Genomic DNA, 21,890 nt, shown 5'->3' with positions numbered 1-21,890 from the left:
CTTTTTAAATTATTTGCTAACCACAAAACCTAATTGTACTGTACAAAAGATGCATGTTGGAAATTGAAAACCTCTTGAGTCATTAAAATTGCCAAGAACAAATTAAAACACATTTTCTCCTTTTGATTAGAATCCATAATATATGTTCATTTGTATAAGCCATCCATGCAAGGAATTTATTCCTAATTTAATTCTGTTTTTAAATGTTTTCATCAAGGACTGTAAAAGCCCAGGAGTTTAGTTATGCCAATTAGACTGAATTTAAACCATACCTAAAACTTCCTGTCACCATAGATATCTGCCAAAAAGTAACAAAAAATAACACATCTTTTTGAGCATTTAAAAAATTAATATATAATATTTTGAAATATATAATATTTTGAAATATATAATATTTTATTAGCATCTACCATAGTAGTGTTGTAACAAACTTGCAAGTTGGCTGTTTCTTGACAGCTACATCATTTTGGGGAGAGTAATATGTTTTTAAAACATTTTAAAATGAATATTCTATGCTGGCAGCCCTATTTTTTCAATGTGGAATCCAGAAACATTGTCATTCAACTATAAAAAACTCATAAATCACAGCCTTGAATGATGTACTATAAAACAGCTTTTCTCTACACAGAATTATTTTGCATTTTTCCATTTTACAGATATAAAAATGGGACTTCTGAAAGAAAAAAATCCAGCAAAAGTGTTAGCATAGATTAGAAAGGCCTATAGATAAATATCTTTAGTCATGATTTTGAATGTATGGTTGCGCTAGGGATGTTTGCCAAAGTTAAAATCATGCCAGATAGACTGACTTTTTCCATATTATGAAATTTAGATAGGATATTTAAGATCTAAGAGTTAAAAGCGCAAACATCATACCTGGAAAACCTACAAGTAGTTTTCCTTTCTGCTTGCTGATTCACAGTGATGCCTACAATATATTTCTGCATGCTTCAGTATACTTTTGAAAAGATTCAACAGTTCCATCTCCATCCTTGGAGATAATTCAAAACTGGACAGGACAGGACCCCAAGCAACCTGATCTAACTTCAAAGCTGCCTCTGCTCTGAGTGGAGAGATGGGACCAGATGATCTCCAGAGGTCCCTTCCACTCTGAACTACCCTACAGTTCCCTTCAGACCCATCCACAGATCTCATTGCAATGTCATCACTCCATCTGACGATATTTCTGCTATTTATACTGTTGCTCAGCAGGTTCTTGGCCAAATCACCTAGGCACAGTAGTAATATTGCTACTACTAGCTTTTAATATAGGTTTTAATGAGCTTATTTGGGGCCGGCTGATGAAAAGTGGACTCTGACTTAGCCTAAGCAGACTTTGTGTTGTGCCGCATGAACTTCTCTCAGCAATCTAAGGAATACTCCTTCGTTTTTTGATGTTTGCACACTATAGATAGCTTATAGGCTTTCCCTTTCAGTTTTTACCTTTTGCTAAGTTGTGCATGTCCTCAGGTCTTCTCTAAATACTTCATTATTCTCTTCTACTCCTAGTGCCATATCTTAATCCTAATGAGTGTAAAAAGGTAAAGGCAGATCTGGCCATCTCCCCTTAGCTTGGTGCTTGCACATAAAATTGACTTCTCTTTGTAGTACATAGCAAGGTTGGTCACACTAGTAGGACTCATGTCACCTGGCTTTAGATGTCTCCAGTGCAAGTCTACATTTGTGCTAGTCAGCCTCAGATTTATTACAGCAAGAAATAGGCATCTGTTAAGTATGGTTATTAGACCTGTCTTCACACCTACATGTGAAATTTTCATCCTGTACTCAGATAGAATTACAGGTATCTGATAGAATACAGGTATCTGTGCTCCCTAAAATGCGGGTATTGGGATTCCCTTTATAGTCAATAGCAAGAAAAAGAAACTTCTGGAGAATGATTCATATGTTCCATTTTTAAATATCCACTCTAGGATCTGCTTCCTAAAAACACCTGCTTCCTTCCACCACAGTAAAGGAGTCTGTGATAACTTTCTCAGATGGGGTATCTGCACTGCAAATGGGCACATTTGATAGATGAATCCCTCTGTATTTTCATTTCTTCACACAGTGTTCCTGGAAAATCCAATTGCATTATTTTTCTGAAAGCTACAAAAGCTTCTGACCTATAAGAGGGGAGAAGAACATGCTTGATTTCAAGAGCTAGATTCTATTTTCAATTTTTGTCTAGTCAGTAGAGAGAAGCAGCACTTATAGGGTACAATTCACCCCATCCTAAAGTAGAAACCTAAAATAAGTCAGATGAATTGTGCCCTACAAATGCCTGTCTCTTTCCCTGTTTGTAAAGAGTTCCCTAGACAGCTAGCTCAGCGATGGGACAGCTCAATGAGATTAATTCTACCCAGACTAAAGTGTTGGGATAAAGAGTGTCTCACCATGCTCATTAATATCTCCTTACATCTTGCATAAGCCAATCTATGCTGTTTTATATGTAGCACAATGCACAATTGTGCATTGATGGAAAACATTTGTGCATTAAGGACTGTGAGCAAAGACTAACAGTGAAGCATATTGTATAGAAATTCTTTACCTTACAGGCTACCAGATAATTTTTTTTTTCATTTGTATTGATGCTGGTGATCAAGGAGGAGTGCTGAGATATGAAACACACTTGCAGACGATATGAAATTGGGCAGTGATGTGAAAAGTAGACAGACCAAAGAAATAAGTAGATAGGCATGTACTGTATTGGCAATATATGGAAAAGAAGTAAACATGGGACACCTGGAAACTGGGTTAATACATGTAGGAGGAAATAACCAAATGCAAAGAGATTCAGCTTGAGAAACCTAGGAATCAATAATGCAGAAAAAGATGTGGAAAGACAACAAATGGGAGGTAAGGTAGGACTTTGCAGAGCAGTCTGGCAGCAGAACAGGTTAACAGAAGCAAGATCAAGTCAGGAAGCAGTCAGGTGACACACCTTTTCTTTGTCTTTGAAGTTGCATCTAAAATGTTATAAGATCACTGTTATAAGATCACCGAAGGTAACTGAGAAGAGAAGGGAAGATGGAGAAACTGAGTTGTGAGGAAAATGAAAATATAGATAGCTTGGCACACCTATAGGTGGGGGATACAGATGTTAGTAGCTCATTGCAAGGTTGTTAACACCAGGCAAAGAGAGAAACTGAGTTCAAGTGATACTAAAAAAAGATGGGGTGGAATGTGAAAGCCATAGCCTGGGAAATTCTATTGGCAGCCCCATTTCAGGGACTTCATAAAAACAAGACAGACGTGGCATTAGAAAGTGAACAGAGAAAAACCCAAGCATATCCTAATAAGGAGACTGTCATAAATGTCCTCATGGTTTAAACCTCTGCTTCTTTTAAAGATGCCTGATTTTTTTTCCTTCTAATTCATGTTGTTTGTAAACTTAGATTTCAGTGAAGGCTCTACAACACTAGACGTGTCCCACTGTGGAGGAGGTGGGTTCACATCCTCTAAGGCACAGGAGAGAATTGAACTCATTTATTCCATATTTTAGTGGAAACTCTACTCATAAAGGAGCAAAACAGCTCACAGACACCTGCTTCCCAAGATCTGCTTTTTTGTTCTTTTTTAATATAGGGCTATCCCACCTTCTGTTTTTGAAAGAAACAGTGGGAACAGCTAATTTGAAGAGTATTTGGGGGCTGTGACTGCTGAGTGGAGGGACTTGCCTCCTTGGGTTTATGTAGCTCAGGCAACAAGTGTGTAACCTTGGGATCTAGTGCGTAGGTTGTTGAGTTGGGAGCACTAGTTGTACTGCATTTCTGGTCTCTCTTGCTGGTGGTCTATGGTATTAGAGGTACTGAAGGAATTAGAGGTTACTGAAGGCCACACTTTTTCCTCAAATCTGTCTTTGAGCATTTGGCATGTGCAGCAGACCTGGAAGTCTCAGGAGTGCTCCCATGTCCACCAGGACAGAGTAAGCCTTGGCATCCCAGGGACACCTCCCTGCATGGTAGTGTTCATTCATGGTCTTAGCACACCTTTAAGTTTGTTGCCTTTTGTAGACTTTGCCACAAAGATGTGCCATAAATTAGCTGTTTTCACTCAGAAACTAGACTGTCAAGCCACTGTGTTTCCTCCTTCAGAACATCAACAACCAGCATGATTAAAAATTTTAATGGACTGTTACAATTATTAGGGAAAAAAAAAGGTGAATAAAAGAGAGAAAATCACTATGTCAGTATGTAAGGCCATGGTGTGCTGCCATCTTGGATATGCTGTATGCAATCTGGAAAACTCATCTCTAAAAAAGACAGAAGAGCAAGACAGTAAGTGTGATGAGAGGTAAACACCAACTTCTGTAAAACAGAAGACTAAAATCAACCTAGTTTTATCCATCTGGAAAACAGATGAAAAATGCTATGATAGATATCTGTAAAATTTTGAGGAATACAGGAAAGATATTTTATTTTTTCCTATCAAAGGGGGAAGGGGACCCTCAAGATATTTTCATCTAAAAGAGATTTAATGTAAACAAAAGGAAGTACTTTGCTCACAAGACAAAATGGGCCTGTGGAACTCTTCCACAGGATGCTGTGGAGACCAAAAGCTCGAGTGAGTTTAAAAAGGAATAAACATGTTTAGGTTGGACAACTTCATCTCTGGGAATTAAACAGGGTTGTCTGGATACAACCAGTGGGTTAGGAAGTCCTGAATCACTGATAACTTACCATGAGTAAGTAAATGGTGAATTAAGGGTTTGATGATGAAGAATCCTCTCTGTATTGATTTGTTTCCCTTTTTCCCATCTGCTTTTTCCCTTTTCCCATCTGCTGCTGGCCCTGTTAAGACCAGGATATCAAGCTAAACAGACAGTTGGTCTGAGCCAGCGTAGAAATCCTTCTGTTGTCTTCTGTGGGGAATACAGATCCATCCCTAAATTTAATGTTGTGAATTTCACTAGGCAGCTGGGCATCTAAATGTAGAGTGATGCAGTAGATGTTGTTGTAGATCTTAGTGCTCATGTGGGGAAATCTAGCCCCATCCCCAGTACTTTAAGGAATGAATTGTATGTGAGAATGAATAGATAGAAAGCGGACAAGGCACAACATCCTAATAACTAGACATCCAAGGATGTTGTAAATCCTAGAGATGAAATTAATTTTGAGGAATAACTGACTTAAAGTAAAAAGAAAAATTTAGGCTGAGCTGAATACAGAAAAACTTGGAGATATTTGGCTGTGGAAGAGTTTCCCAAGGGAAATGGCCCAAATTTGTCACCTTGCCATACTTACAGTATTTGTTAGTATCCTAATTTGAAATCCCAAGGAATGGAGTATATGGAACAATGCAGGAAGGCAAGGAGCTAAACTAGATAGCCCAGCATGCCTTTTAGATTGATTCTGGAGGACATTGATCCACAGATCACTAAGAACTAAACCTTTACCACTTCTAAGTGCTCCAGTTTACAGGAAAGGCAATAATATTGCTTTAAAAAGTTATCATTTTTGAACCATTTCTGCAGTGATGTGACCATCTTTACTGTTACTAAAGAAATGATAACAGAGTCCCAATTTTTTGTTCTTGACAGTTTTCCTATTCCACAAATGGCAATTTCCTTTAGGAATTTTAAGGTTAGCTGGGTAAAGTGGCAGTGAAATGAAACATATGCTGGTTAAGGCTTGTACTTTCCATGAGAACAAATTTTCCTATGACATCGGTGGTGTATTTTTTGAAATTGGCTCCAGGCTTGGCTCTGGGCGCAGGAGAAAAGTCATTTTACTGTCTGTTTTGGGACATGGCTCATTATTGCACGCATTTCCACAGTCCATTCTCTGATTCAGCTGGATAATGGTTACCTTAGAGTGGCTGGTAGGCTCTCCATCAGTGGAGGAATGAGTTTGACAGTGGAAAAGCAGATGAAAGCATTTGTAAAACTGAAACAACAAACAAACAGTTCTTAGTGGCTAAGCAGGCTAAAATTCAGAGCATCTCTATAACAGTCTGGAGGAAAAGAAAGGTCTGATTTATTAAGCTTGTACTTTCTGGACAAATTGTGGTTAAATATTTTTTCACTGTGAATCCATGTTTCCTGCTGCTTAAGACTCAAGTTCACTTACATTTGTGGACTTTTCCTTTGGAATTGATATTCTTAGCTTTTCTAAGACACAGACTCTGTAGAATGTAAAGCTGCAGAACAATTTAAAACATTTTCTGAACCTTTCATTTATGATAAAAGATTTAATCACAGAAATAATTGTTTTTGAGCCACTTCACACATCAGGCAGGAAAACATCATTTTGATAATCTAATGATACACAGCAGGAAGAAAATAAGGTTCATTTCATTAGTAAGCTGTTGAAATCTCTGTGTTCCCAATCTGCAAACCAAACTTCAAACAATGGCTTTGCTTAATTAAAGAACCAAAATAATTTTGATGTTAATTCATTTCACTTATGAGAATTACCCACAACACCTTTGATGCTTTATGATTTCAAAGCTCTTGTACAGAAAAAAACAATTACTTCAGTTCTCATTTGTAAGTGTCAAGTGAACAGTAGTAACACAGCTGTCTCCTTCTCTGAGAGCTAACAGTTGTATTCAACAGATAGGAATGCCAGTTGTGCAACAGGTGCTTCGATACATTTGCTATAAGTTTTGATTTTTTAAATGAAATCTTCAAAAAAATTTGTCTCCGAGGCTTACTCATCTCCATTATTTTCCTTTCACTTGGCTATGTCAAACAGAAAAGACTCCCATAAACTTTGATTGATGTGAAAATGTTGCAGTTTAGACAGCGCTGGCGATCAGTATCTCATATTGGTCCCTTTGAAAATGTGCAAACTCAACAGTAAGATATCTCTCATTTTCAAAGCTAAAAAGACCCTTTGTTAGTGCAGATTTACTGTCCTGCCTCAGGAAAACAAATTTTGCATAAGTCCTCCTGTATCTGTCATGGCCTTGGGATAAGTGGAATAACAGCATCCTATGATTGCAAGTGACCTTTGGTTAGCTTTAAACAGCAAATGAATTTCCATTTGGCCTGAGTGGCTATTGACACTGCTGATAATAATCTGTCATTGACATGTGGCACTAGAAAATGGATTGGTATTTTGCAGGTTCCTCTTTGCTGCGTAGCAGGTGGTCAGGGGCTTTTCTAGTGGCAGTGTTCCCCTAACAGGGAATTCACCTTCCTCAGCTTCTCTCCACAAGACTCTTTGCCAGCTTCTCAGAGGGCATGGACTTTTACGCCACCAATACATGGCTGATTCTTCTCCTGTATGTCTGTCTGCATGTATTTAAGCTGTCACCCTGGCAATGTTTTCCTGTGTGGAAGGAAGCAAGTGGATGGAAAAAGTGGAATATGTTCAATTCCAGACTGAGAAAAAACAGTATTATGATAAGGGGAGAGTATTCAAGGAGTACAGTAATACTGTACACTTGTCAATGATCTCAGTCAACCATTCAAAAGTCAAAGGAAGAAACATAGGTGATACTGGACCATCTTTCTATTCTTGTTTCTCCTTGCCATGATGTACAAAAAAGGAAGGGAAACAGTCAGGTTCTTCATATCCTTGAAATTAAGCATGTGTGTAAATATTTGCAAGAAACAAATATCTGAAAGCACAGAGAAGGATAAAAAGGGCATACCTTTTTATACCACCTGTACGCGGCAGGTCAGGGTTTAGCTGTGGAACTGGTAGAAATACCAAGAAAGGCAGAAATACCAAGAAAAGCTCCTAAAAAAAAACAAACGGACAAACAGTTCTGTGTGTATGTGTTCCGTACTCTGCAAGTGAATGTAAAGACCTTGTCTGTCTTGCTAAGTAACTTCAAGAGTCAATAATATACAAACAAGGGTTGTGTTACAGAAAGCGGTTTCCTCACTTGGGGAGGCTGATGGTGGTATGCCGGGCATTTACAGGCTTCTCTTTCTTTCCTTATGCTAAGTGTCCTTCCCTGACAGCTCTGCAAGGGATTGCAGTCTTTATATATCAGTGACAAGTGAAAGCTGGCCTACTAAAATGGAACTATTACCTCACATAATGATTTTATGTAAGCACAGAGTAATCCATAGGGTGTGGAACACATGAATGAAAGCAAGGAAGAAAAACTGGATTGGATGATTGCAGGGGAAATGCTGGGAGAAAGGTGAAATCTGGGGTTCATTTTTGTTCTCACTTTCTGCTCCAGGTATCCTCATCATGATGTCCATGTGTAATGAAGTGCACGTGTATGAATACATCCCTTCAGTCCGACAGACCGACCTATGTCACTACCATGAACTCTACTACGATGCAGCTTGTACCTTAGGGGCCTACCATCCACTGCTCTATGAGAAGCTGTTGGTTCAGAGGATGAACAAAGGTTTGCAGGATGATTTGTATCGGAAAGGGAAAGTCATTTTGCCAGGGTTCAAGTCTGTCAAGTGCCCCGAACAGAATAATTTCCCACACTTGTAGAAGAGAATCTTTCAGAAACAATGTGCAATAAGGTACTACTGTTGTACTATAAACAAGAAGAGAATACTTGAAAAATGTATCTTAGACCAATCTAGTCTTGAGTCTATAAATTGTAAGTAAGTAGCAGGCATGAGAAATACTTCTTTTCTGAGCCTGAGTATTTATTACTGCTTTGCAAATAGTTAAAGAAAAAAAGCTTAGCTCATGAAGGGTGCAAAGGACATAATTAGGCAGAAAAATAATGTATTGTTGTGGGTGTGACTGTCAGAATTTGTCAGTGGTCTCTTATGCCACATGTGCTAGATTGTAACTTTTTTTAATGAACTTATTTAACTGTTAAATCTGGCATTGTGAAACAGCCTGTATTGTTCATGTACAGAGCTGCTGGTTGAACAATGCAGCGTTTCTCATGGCTCCATGGGATTTTCACACTCTCCAAGAATGAAGTAATCACTACTCTGAGCTATGCATTCATTGATTAGAGTAGACTAATTCTCATTCATACACAGGCTCAATTCATACACAGGCCTCTAACAATATAAGGGGCCTTACGGTGGCTATGAAGTCAATGCAAATAGAGATTGCTGTACACACAGCTAAACCAGCTAAATGACTGGACGTATCTTTGATGTCAGATCCCCATGCTGACACCGTATGGGGCAGAGGGAAAAGAGAAATTTCTCCTTTCTTCAGAAAGCAACAAACATTCTGAACCAAGTCAGGAAAAATAATTCTCCTTGGGAGGCTTATCAAGAGGGTGTAAGCAAGACTGAATTGATGCCTTAGGGTGCCTTTCCCTGGTCTGCACAGATAAAGAACAGCTACCCAAAGAACGCCAAGGGAGGATCTGTAGCTCGCACGACTCACACTGAAAGCAAACCTAGATGGAGCTCACCTTTTTATAGCAAAGATAGCATTCAAGTTCACGGACGTCATTTGTTAGGTATTTCATTGTGATCCAGATCAAATCCACTTGTTCACAAGTTACTGCTTTTAAGAAAGCATGGGGAGTTTTCTGACAAAGAGGATATCAGCATTTTTTTTATTTCACATTTGAAAGACTATAGACTAAAGAGACCAAAGACTAAAGAGAAACTATAATGCCATCAAAAAACTGACTATGGCTTGCATATGGAGATAATCTGATATTTTCCTTCATAACACACAATGAGGATATTCTCTAAGGCACTTCTAAATAACCACGTGGATATTAATGCATTTAAAACATTACTTTCCACAGCAAGACTTCAGTTTCAGATTTTCAGAGTGGCAGGACATTAATGTTCTCTTTTTCTAACAGCACTGTGCCCTTAGGTACTGTACCCTTTTCTTAGGGTAAATTCAGGAGAAAAGTTTATGTACATAAAAGCACAGCTATATCCAACCCTGGTCCATTCAGTAAAACACAGATAGCTTAAAGAGGCACTGAAAACAGTGGCAGAGTGGTTATGGTGGAAAGTATTTTTCATGTTTGGATTTAAGCAAAAGAAAGGCAATCAGAGAGTGCAAACACAATATTAATGACTATTTCCTCTCCAATAATAATGTAAGTATTGGATGGATCACAGAATCCATCTTCTCTCACTCTGCTCTTATGGTCTGATGATTTTCCTTCCTCAAAAGCAAAGAATATGTTTCCTACATATGGTTTAGCCTTTGTTTCCCATCTAGTCATTTTATTTGGGTTTTGTGATCCTCTAAGATTCCTCTCATTGACAGAAAGTATGTCCAGATGATCTAAACACTGTACTTCTGTGTTGTATGGATAGTAATGTCCATAAATCATTTTGGTGCATATCAAAATGAATAGGTTTTATTCACATTAGTTTTAGCCTCTGGATATATCACATACTGACTTTTAATGTTACATATGGCAGCAACTTTTATTCTTAAAGGTTAACACTCATTTAATATTGTGGAGAATAGGTGACCTAAATAGAACTAATAATCTATTTTTCCATGTATTTGGTTCCCTGTTTGCAAAACATATGAAGTCTGAACAAGTACTATCAAACACGTCTCTCTTTCCTGTATGCTGGGTTAGCTATTATGTGCTTGTAAAGGAAAGGAGTTAATTAGCTTTCTAGAAAATGAAATATGCTAGCTAATGAATATGCTACTTTTCCATAAGCAGGAATTTCTCAAGTTCTGAAAAAGATCACACCACTTTTGACTGATCTGCAACCACTAACATTAAACTGTGATTTCCACAAAGAAGAAAAATACTAACTTCATTACTCAATTATGCACAGCAGGATTATGTTTTATTACTCCATCAGTAATTTGTCAGCATAGTCTATATAGCTGTTGTACAGAACAATGCAAATTCTAAAAGTTTCACGTAACAAGTGCTAAGCATACTTACTTGATATATCTTTTAAATAGCAGTGCAAAACCAGGTCTGGGACGTCAGAAAATAAACTGTACATTTTTAATCTTTTGGACTCTGCACAATGCAGCCCTTCCAGCAGAAATTCTTTCTTTGTCCATATGCCCAGACTCTTTGACCTTTGAAGATACTGGGCAACTAGTCCCATGAGAATTTGGTGTGTATCTGCTCAGCTGTATCCTAATTTATAAGGCAGTCAGTGCCCCTTCCACAAGTCAAAGGTCGATGTGGGTGATGTAGCACTGCCACCTTAGGAGATGCTTCAGAGCTGTGCTACAAGCCCTTGCTTGTTCACAGAGGAGGAAGACCAACTTGTGATGTCCATCCTCTTGAAAAAACATAGGCACCCTTAGAGTGGCTTCTGAACACTGGTTTCCCCTGTGATGCCTCACTGGTCTGTCTGCTCAGACATCTTATGATTGCTTAAAAGAGAGTTTACTCCTCCTGCCTCGTCTTGTCCATACAAGTGCACCTGTTTTGCTAACTGAGGGCTCACCTCCACCTTGTGCAAGGGGGGAAGGGGCAGAAATAAAGGGGGAACATAAAGGACCTATAGAGGTGCTGCGACCACCAGTGCATGCATTCTCTGTGGCTTTGGCATGGGTGGCTTTTATAGGAGCCTACCAAGTATTTTTGCATTTGTGGGCATTTTCCTTGCCCCTAAGAAGGCAGAGAGATCTTTACAAAGGATCGGCTTCAGTCAACTTAAAACAGTGATTGAGTATGTAATAACACTGAATCTGTATATCTTTTAATAATAGTAACTTATGAGAGTGCTGTTTTTACATGCATATATTAAATGCAGCTAATGTGAAAGGAAATGCATTTTCCCTTCCAGATCTTCGGGGTTTGGGGAAATAAAGGCAGGACTTTGCAGCTCTCCTGTGTGGCTATCACACACTAAGAGAGGGGAATGCCAGCATAGAGGAGGTCTGCTCAAACACAGCTCTGCATACATCATCAGCGAAGCAAATGCCAGTGCTAGCTGGCACCTTGGGCTCCCTTCACACTTGTTACAATGCTGCAGGCTTTAAATTTAACAGGTGTTACTGATAAATAGGAATAAATTGCCTTCAAAAGATAGAGAGCCTCGTTCTGTGCCCTGTTACTGTGAACAGCAGTTGCACTTGATTAAAACAAAATAGAAACACAGCAGCAGCTTAAGTAAATATGCTGAATTTATGTTGAATTTCATTATGCTCTTTTTTCCACTGTGAATTCTGTAGCTTTTCTGACTTGTGGTGCTCTATTATTTTTTGCATTCAGCCTTTGGATGGTTAAATCAAGGTATTCTTCTGTTTATTAAAGACAAACAATGAAGAGATTTTGTCTCATTTTGAGCCAAAGTCTTCATCCTAGAAAAAATTATTTCATTGTTCCATTCATTTATTGTTCTAAAGCTTACCTGGGCATAACCTCACAGTCAGGCAGTCCTTCCATGGACTAAGCTACTAAGTCTTCTTTCTTCCCCTTACTGTGCTGGTGAAACTCTGATAAAGTCAGTGAAGTTACAATGATGCAACAAATATGTACCTTTAGAGAAAGACATATGATTTACATACTCTAGACTGATCTACACTCAGTCTGCAGAAATTTAGCTAAATCTTTGCATGTCTTTGCTCAGGACACTTTCTTTGGTGACAGCATCCAAATTTTGAACTTGCTGCTGTAGACCTCTTGCCAAAGTCATCAAAACCAAGACAATTTCTTCTTGAATGAAGACAAGTGTCTACACTAAATGGTTGCACAGACTGAACTCAATCATTTTAGAAATGGATTGAAATAAATAGGAATTCAAAACACATGTAGACTAATCCAATTCATAGTGATATTTTTTTCATTTCCTTCTTCTAAAGTAGTTCTTAGGGATAGGAAGTGCCATTTGGACAGTGACACAGAGGTACCATGAAATGAATATTAGATGCATTGACTGCAAAAATAAATGGCTAGCATTTCTCCTTTCATGTTCTCTAAAGTTCATGGGTATTGAATAAAAGGAATTGTTTTTTGAAGTAGGCATTTCAGAAGGCTGTCATTAGAAAGCATCTAAAACTTTCCTGGGAGCTATCCTCTCACACACAAGGAAGATATCTGATTTAACTATTTGAACTTTAAAGTAGCCCATGTCTGGGCCTACCGGCATCATTAAATAACTTTTGACACTGCAAATTTTGTCTCTCTGGCCTAGTGATCAGGTTTAGCGTTTTGTTCTTGAAATAAGAGTTGTGTGTAAAAGCCTTACATTTATTCATATCATCCCATCACTCTTATGATATGTAGTCATTGAACTATTCAAATATAGACTGTGTACTTTTTTAATAGCTTTGAGAATTATTTTGTATGATGATTTTTTTTAATGAATGTGTACTCTAATAACAAAGTTTGAGATTTTACAGGAGTCACATTTTTAAGCAGTGTTTGTATACATTTTAACACTTTTTATATTTTCTATTATGATTTTTGTATATTTTTATGTATGCACAGTGTACAGATTTTTTCCTGTAAATAAAACATTTGTTTTCATTTGTTTAGGAGTTCTGGTCTTTTCATATGGGCTCGAGTGGGTGACACTAAACTGCAGACAGTGTGAAACAGGGAAGGTGACTGTCAGTTCTGCCCACAATTGCAACAAAATCTCAAATCAAAATGGACATCTAGGCTGACAAGGAGCTTTCACAGTAAACCACAAAAAAACACACAAAAATTGTAAAGTCAGTTTTATTTTAAAATGAGCATGTCTACCCAAGTAGGAGCTCTTGGGTTCCCTTGGGGGAATGTATTACACTACTATAGCTACAGCAGTTAATTTATTGGGATAGTTAAGCCCTCTAAGGGCTTCACCTCACCCTCTGGTGACTTGAAGCTGTACTCGAAAAGCTGGTAAAACTCAACCGAATGGCACTGTCACCAGTTCAGAAAGTCCAGTGTCATGTCTTAAAGAACAAGACTAGACTTCTTTTTAATTAATCATTAATTAAAGTGAAAAACAACTTACCAGAAGGAAAACATAACTTGCCACTTAGTCTATGATGAAATACCATATAATTTAACCACTACAGGTCTGCTTAAATCCATTAAATATGAGGCATTCCTCTGCTTTTGATAGTCTTTGAATTATGCAATTGCTAGAATTCAGCTAATGGGAGGTGAGGTACATTGTTTTCATCCCAGAAAGTCAGTGAGCATTCACACTTACAATAAAGCTAGTTACACATTAGTGAAACATTAAAATTTGGATTGCTGTCATATAAACTCCTGGCAGGCACTAACAGTGCAGCTCATCCTTTGTATTACACCACCTCCTGGTAGGCAGTGTGAGGGGATAATTACCATATGTCATGAAATGCGAGTAACACATCTCTGAAAACTCAGAACAATGAACTACAGTAGATGATATACTGAATGCTGGGATGCATGAAGGAAGCAACTAATTGAAGCTTTTCAAATCCATCAGCTTTGCTTTTTCCATTCTTTTTTCTTTTTAATCACTGCATTCCATATGATAAATTGCTCAGTAAACTTTGTTGTCTTTATGAGATGGGAAAGAACATCCTTGTCTCACTGTGTATCCCACATGCATGCAATCCAGTATCTCAGTAGTAGGTGAAACATAAACTATATGGTGTTGGGTGTAAAGAACATGTTGCCATACTCCCTATTCTTTAGCAGTGATGGCTGTAGGAGGTGAAGGTAGAACTTCATACAGGCATCTTGGTTTGTTTATCTGCATTATTAGCTTCTCTGTTGTGACTGTGTTGAAAGAAGTGTCTCAGAAGATGATTGCTACAGCTTGCTGTCTTGACCGCAGCATGTACCTGCTGAAGGACTCAGAGCAACTCCCAAGCCAGGAGAAGCTAGTCTTCTGCTATCATCACACCAGCCATCTTCTGCGGGAACCTGCATCTGCAGCAATGATTAAGTAGTGGCTTATTGTGAGGCTACTTCATTGATCAGCATGAACAGGCCAGTAATGCTTGTGGTTTGGTTGGGTTCCTATTCCAGCTCTTCTAGCATCATGATCTTTTCAGGTTGACAAGCGGATAATTTGATTGTTTCATTGGAATAGCATAGGTTTACCCATTTAGCCCCACAAACCTACCAATGATGTCCACTTAAAATATGTATGTTTGCTTATTTTTAATAATTAGATTCTACTTTCTTACAGTGGTAAGTTACTCCAGATGATGCACTTCAAAGCCATTACTGCACTTGTGGAAGTTAAATGCAGAAAGACTCCTTGGGTAGCTTCAAGCCTTGCTAACCAAGGCAAGTTACAAGTGCATGTGCTGTTATTTCTTGTAGCTAAAAAATGACCTAATGTTCAAGTAAACGCTTATTGAGTTTGATGGACATGCATTAAAAACACAGAGAACTAATTGTAATACTAGAATATGGTGGGTTTTTCCCCCAGAGACAGAATAGCCACCAGAGAACTGGCAGCACAAGTAGGTTGTGACAAATCATAAGGGATGCCATAGCTGATGTGACCATCTGATTCTTAAATATGATAGAAGTAAAGAAAGGGGGACATGGGAAGGAAGGGGGGGAGACAAAGAATGATGAAGCACTGCAAGGAAAGAGAGAAATAGCTAGGAAGAAGTAATATACTAGACGTAGATGCAAAACTGCTGCTTTTTCCTTGTAGTCACTTAATTGTTTTCAACTGCTTGTTTTCTTAATTTTTCCACAGATCTAGAGAGGAACCCAGGTAATCTATTGCTCTTGCTGCTGTCAGGTTTAGCATGGTGGGGATGTGATTTTAAAATGAAGAACTAAGGCAGAGCCCTGAACAGTAACCAACTTCTGCTCAGGCTCAGCTTGCTTGTAAACACAAGTACCATAAAGTAAACTCAGAAAAGCCTCATGTCAGCTGAGTTGTGGGGTTACTTTGCTACACTCAACAACCTCCTCCTCCTCCAACTGCTTAAACTTGGCTGTACAATAACTGAAATACGAAGGCCCATTTCCTCTGGTGACCTGTTTCTGAGCATAGACAAATACAGAATTAAATACCCTCTTGGCTAAAGGATGCTGACAGATATGGGATAATAACTGCAGCAGCAACTCCTTATATGCTTGTGAAGGGACTTCGCAAGTGATTCAGGAGGGCAGGCAGTAGACATCACAGCTGCCTTCATTTTATGGGAGCAGCCAGAGGGGAAAATTGCTACCAGTGCTGACTCCAGGCTGTGTCAGCTGCTGTTAATTGCCTTGCTCCCAGACAGTTATCTGGCTGCGACTGAGCTTCCCAATTAAAGTATCTTGCTGGCCCACCTTCCAAACAGTGCTCTTTTCCTCAGTAAATCCCAGCGTGCTGATGCACGTGGTTAATTCTCCACTGTTGCTGCCATGAGCAGCAGATGTATCTCCTGTGCAGATGAGGTGCTAGAGAAAAATGGGGAGGTTTGAAGGTTTCTGAATTGTTTTCACTTGTGCCTGTAAAACAAGAAGACTCTCTTTTGTCTTTTAAGCATTATTTAGTCATTCTTAAAGCACTGCAGGCAGATCTGACATGAATTTGCCTCAAGAAAAGTACAGTTCATGTCTTGTAGATTGTCTGATGTTTTATAGATAAGGTGAGGTTCCTGATCTCAAATTCATGTCAAGTATCTACAACCTAGATTAGGACAGGGACAGTAGCAGGGACTTCAGGCAAGTCAGGAATGAAACATGAGATGTGTCTCTTCCGCAAACTAAAAGTGCTTGAGGACTACCCTTAAGGCCAGCCTTGCTGCCTATGAGGCGTGTGGGCAGCAGGCAAGAGGGGCATTATGTCCTGAGTGTGAGGAGAACAGACGTCTGGACAGATGATCAGGAGGGACAGGGGAGGAAAGTTCTGCGCAGAGCCTGCTTCAGAGCCTGCTTTTTCAGAAAAGAGAACAGGAGGATTTGCCAAAATTTCTGTATGGATCAAGCGGCATTATTTTCTTTCCCTAGCAATATGTCTCTGTGAAGGTGTTGGGTGGTTTTCCAGTTATTTCCTATGCTTGTCTTCTTCTATATAACTGAAATTATAAGCTATCTGATGGACCTAATTTAGACTTTGCAAATACATGGGGCTGAACATAGCTATCCAGCCATTAGGTATTTTAATGAGCAGTTGGAGCGTCCCGAGAGCAGTAGAGATGAGAAGAAAACAAATCAATAAACTGTTACCAAAATAATGCTAACAAAGTTGTTCCACAGGAGAAGAACAGGGTAGGCAAAAATAAATAAACACATACCAAGGACAGAAGAATATTGCCTTATTTGCATGGATATATCATCGATATATATTCCGATAATCCCTGATCATTTAAGAGTACTATTCTTTGAAGATAGATCCTCAGGCAACCTACAGCCTCAGATAAATTGAACAAAGTCAGAGATCAAAGCTGCAGGGATCATTTTGTGGGAGTAGCTATTCTGTGGAAAGAAACAAACTGAGAGAAACTTTTCTTTCCTTTATCCAAACTTTGATGTAACCAGCACAGTCACTGAGTTTCATGGGGGTTGGTTGTACACATAAAAGCAAAATACTAACACTCGTATGTCTTATGCAAGCACCTCACATTGCTTTAGAAGAGCATTGTCTCTTTCAACAGGGTTTATCACTCGGAAGAAAAAGACCAAAAGTCATATTGATCCCACACCAGCTCTCCGCTGGACTTAAATAGAGCTATTAAAACCCATACAACACACAAAGAGGCAGAATATGTGAAGTTAATTCCTCCTACCTAAAATGAACTTGAGAAAGAAGAGTTTCCTAAAGCAGTGTGAGGAGCAAGAACAGGCAAAGAACTTAACAGAATACCAACAAAATGGATTCTGCCTCTATTTCCTGTTCTCATTTTAGTAAGTCAGAACTGTTTAGACCTTTGCAATGTGATTGATGGATCCTGACTGACAGAGCCAGCAGCAAATTTACCAGTCACTACAGTAACATTTTACTTCACGATAGGAAATGAAGGGTCTGTTACAAACATCATATGTGATGAGTGGTTCCAGATCATTTTGAAATAACTCCTATTTTGCTGAAAGCTCAAAGCATAATAGTGAAAAATATTTTGACACTTAAAAAATATGTGTTTATTTAGTCATAGTCAATATGCTGTCCTGTCTACCTGTGTTCCTGTTGCATTTGCAGCTCTTCACCCATGGACTCTGGATAAGCTCACAAGTATCAAAAGAAAGACTCCAACTGACTGCGATGGGCTTAGGCTGATATGTCCCTGCCCCATTTCTGTTATGATTAAGGCATATGAACAAATATTTGTAGGTCTGTGACCTTACTGTGTTCTTGTTGCTGTGTGCTATGAGCTCTCTGTAGACTATCCTTGGCTACAATTTGCATATAATGCATGTTCGGGGAAAACAGTTCTTCCAGATGTTTCTTACAGAGCTTCGCTTAGGCTCAGACCAAAAACACTACGCAAGAAAACCCAAAGCTCTTATTTCCATTAGGTTATATTTGCAGTATTTCACATACCACAGTTATCTTCTCTTGGGATTTACTCAGGTTCTTCTTGCCTGAGGCTGGGTCACTGTCTCCAGCTCTGCTAAAATATTTTATATATAAGGTTTTAAAACCTTCAGCGGCTTGTGGTTGTTTCATCTCCTGAAGAGTAAAGCCATCCGCCTGTTAAATATGGTCAGATGAGTCTATGGCAGCTTTCCTCTGTGCTATCTTTCATTCTGCCTCCGGCTAAAATATAGGTTTTTATGAGCTTCCCCCCAAATTTTCCTACCTCCTGCCCTGTTGCTACAGCTTTTGTTGTCCAAAATGATCTTCTTCTGGTTGCTAGAAATGAAATACTGGAGGTGCTCTGACAGTTATCTTTATCTTGGTTTCCAGACAATTAGGTATTGATTTTACCCAAGGCAGAAGTAGAAAGCACTGAGAATGGTTTGATTTGTGACCATGTTTTGGTAGAAGCTGTTTGTTTTTATTCATAAGTAATGCAACAACAGAATAGATTGGATTAAGAAAGCAGAATTTCTGTTGTGAAGGAAACGCTAATAGTTCTCCAATTTTTTTTCCTAATCTGGGACAAAACCAAAACAAATTACTGAAAAATTCCAAACAAAATCTTGGACTGTCAGAATATTTAATTACAAGTAGATGCCTTCAGTGGATTATAGTTCAGATTCATTCTGCCCGTTGTCCTACAGACTGCATTTCCCAGCTGGGCTACATTTCACTGCACTTTCTCCCCTAACTGAGCCACAGGAGGCCCATGGCTGCACTGGTGAAGTTGTAGTCTGGTCTGTCCTGCCTGGGAGAATGAGTGTTAGTCACTGAAGTTGCAGCTTTTGGAAAACAGGGTGCAGAGGCTTAGGCCCAGACATCTGACCTGAAATGGGATATTTTGGCCTAATTTTTTTCCCAGTTGAAAATAAAATTGGCAAAGTTATCAGTTTCTAACTTTGCAGAAACCACATTTTGTACTTGCACTTGAGAAGACGTTTTAATGGAAAGTTGCCCGACAAGTTCTAAAATTGCCTGGTTTTTGCTTTTTAACTTGCAGATAAATCCCTTGAATGTGATGTTGGTCATTGCTGAGGGAGAAAACAGTGAAGGAAGATATAATGTCTATGATCTTTTGGGCAACTTTTGAATCCCAATTTTCATTTATTCCTGTTGGCATAAAGATAGCATGCTCAGAAGCCTTGTAAAGCCCTGAGTAAGTACTTCCTAAAACAATAAAAAATATTACATTTGAAGCAGAGAGTCATCCATAAGGTACTCAGTATACAACAGTTGTACCCTATACAACTGACCACTGTATATTTCTATACATCCATTTCTCAAAATCTGGTTCTAATTTAGTCACAGTAAAGGGATTTAAGAAACCATTGTAGAGCTGATGTTCTTGTTTTCAGTTCAGGTTGTAGAGCTAACAATAGTCAGGGAAGCTAAACACTGCAGAAACAAGAAATAATTCCTAATGTATTGAAGCGTTTGTCCTCTACTAATATTCAGTGAACTGCTAATAAGTTACTTCCCAGATGAAATATGCAGTCTCAAGCATGATTACAAAAAGGGTTAATGTTTTGAATACTTATTTTGTTATTTGAATTTTTCATAATTTCAGAAAGCTAAAAGAGTCATTACAAGAGAAAATGCAAGAGGAAAATACTCTAAGAAGCCAATGTGTCATTCTCTGCCATGCTCCCTTTGTCACTGCATGCCAATGCCACAAGAATGGCCCATTGCCTACACAGCAAGGATATCTATTCACCCACAGCAAAATAAAAGACAATGTTACTATCTTACCATATGCAATTAATGAAAATTAGGGCCTATGCAGGGCTGGTTTTGCTATGACTGCACGTTAGCGATGACGGTTGGACACATTCTTGGTCACAGGCATTTGCGCATATCAAGAGGATTGACTCTGTCTTTTGAGCATGAGACTGCATGGCAAACACATTAGTATTAAAAAAGCCTATAACTGTGTTTAGATTTGACATCAGAAGAAAGAAGAGCCTAGGCTACTGGAGGAAACTAAAAGAGCTAAAATAGATTCACTTAGCAATATGGAGACAGAAGGTAATCTGATTGCTATGTCCCAGTATGAAGTGAAGATAACTATCAAAGAAGGAGAAGGGCTCTTTGAGCATACCAAGAATAAAGGTTTAGAAAATGGCTACAAAGCCAAAATTTAAGCTGTAAATTAGCAGAAAGTTACTAATCATGAGAGGGGACAAACCTCAGAAACAGCTTCTACATCAAGGAACCTCATATTTGTTTTAATTTGGACATTCTTGAATTTCTGAATGGGATTAAATGATGCGGTTTACAATGAATATTGTAAACCATTTACATTGGACTTACTCCAATGAACCAACAGTCCCAGTATAGTTTTATGTTTTTTTCCATAGTGGGACAAACATTATTTCCTTCAGTATAGCAGTGTTTTTGCCCTGAAATGAGAAATACATTGTGATTAAATCATAAGATAACGTTCTACAGATTTGAATTGTATTTGCTATGCAAGTTCCTCAGGTTTTGAGGAGTAATCTAACCCTTGGTCCTCAAATTTCTCTGGCTGTAAAACTAGGATTATGATAATTAGTTGCTTTACAAGCTGCCCTACAATTCATTTAATATTTTTTTAGAGAAGATTACATAAATGCAAAAAATGTTCTCTGATTAGGTAATCTCATTTTGTTTTTCTCTCCATCCATCTAATCTGAAATGAGTGGTTCTTGAATTGTTAGCTGTATACATGACTGCAAAAATACACCTGGTAGACACAGTAGAACACTGAAAATTAATGTGAACTGACAGACAAAATGTACAAAAATGTTCCGCTCTGGATAAAATTTTAGTATTACACCACTGCCACATCACTAGGGATTATTCAGTGATTGAACAGGAGAAGCAAATGAGAAGTTCTATTACCTCCAGGGTTACACTTACTTTTTCAAACCTTTTTCATCTGTTGAATTTGATTGTTTTCACTATGCAACTAGATTCTTCATTTATAGAATCTGTTGCATTGCAATAGAGATTCTCTTTTCTTCAGCTGACCTATTAGCATGTATTCAGCTTTGAAATGGTATGCTGAAGCAAATGTATAGCTGGAGAGCTATTTGTAAAATGTTGATATATTATAGAAAAACAGAAGTATTAGAATTAACATGGAGAAGTCTAAGTCTGAATTAATTCTTGACCTTAGTCAGACCAAGCAGTGGGATAAAATTGATTATGATCCTTGACCTGGCATTTGCAGCTGAGATCTCTGTAACATTTGTTCAGTGTGGTCTGGTATGCTATTTGAAGATCGGCACAAGTTCAGTCTACCTATAGATCCCCTATACTTTTGTAGGACCTGGACTGTCCACACCAAATTTGGAAATCAGTTCAGAAAAAGACACCAAAATGTTAAGTGCTTACACACAACTTCTTCATTACATTGAAGTAATGGCAAGACAGAAACAGCACAGTTCACTAATACCTAATCTTTTTTCCTGCATTTCTCTAAGCACCAACCTAGCTGTTGACCAACCAGACTTTCCCTTGAGGGGTTCCCCAAGATGAACATGTGAAGACAGTAAAGAAATATTGCTTCTGGTTGAGTTTCTGCTGGTACATACTTGCAAGA

General features: G+C 38.4%; 2 protein-coding genes across 2 annotated transcripts in view; one reads left to right on the top strand and one right to left on the bottom strand.

The window, feature by feature from the left end:
• ST6GAL2 (ST6 beta-galactoside alpha-2,6-sialyltransferase 2) overlaps positions 1–8,411 on the top strand; it is a 50,849-nt gene extending 42,438 nt beyond the window's left edge. Inside the window, exon 7 of the mRNA XM_067289713.1 lies at positions 8,143–8,411. Coding sequence (XP_067145814.1) covers positions 8,143–8,411 — 269 coding nt within the window. The remainder of the gene's footprint in view (positions 1–8,142) is intronic.
• LOC106494053 (pinopsin-like) overlaps positions 5,658–21,890 on the bottom strand; it is an 85,861-nt gene continuing 69,628 nt past the window's right edge. The window contains exon 4 of the mRNA XM_013954221.2: positions 5,658–5,885. Within this exon, the coding sequence (XP_013809675.2) occupies positions 5,658–5,885 (228 nt within the window). The remainder of the gene's footprint in view (positions 5,886–21,890) is intronic.

Source organism: Apteryx mantelli, chromosome 1 (assembly GCF_036417845.1).
Source record: "Apteryx mantelli isolate bAptMan1 chromosome 1, bAptMan1.hap1, whole genome shotgun sequence".
Taxonomy (NCBI): domain Eukaryota; kingdom Metazoa; phylum Chordata; class Aves; order Apterygiformes; family Apterygidae; genus Apteryx; species Apteryx mantelli.
This window is presented reverse-complemented; position numbering and strand designations above follow the sequence as displayed.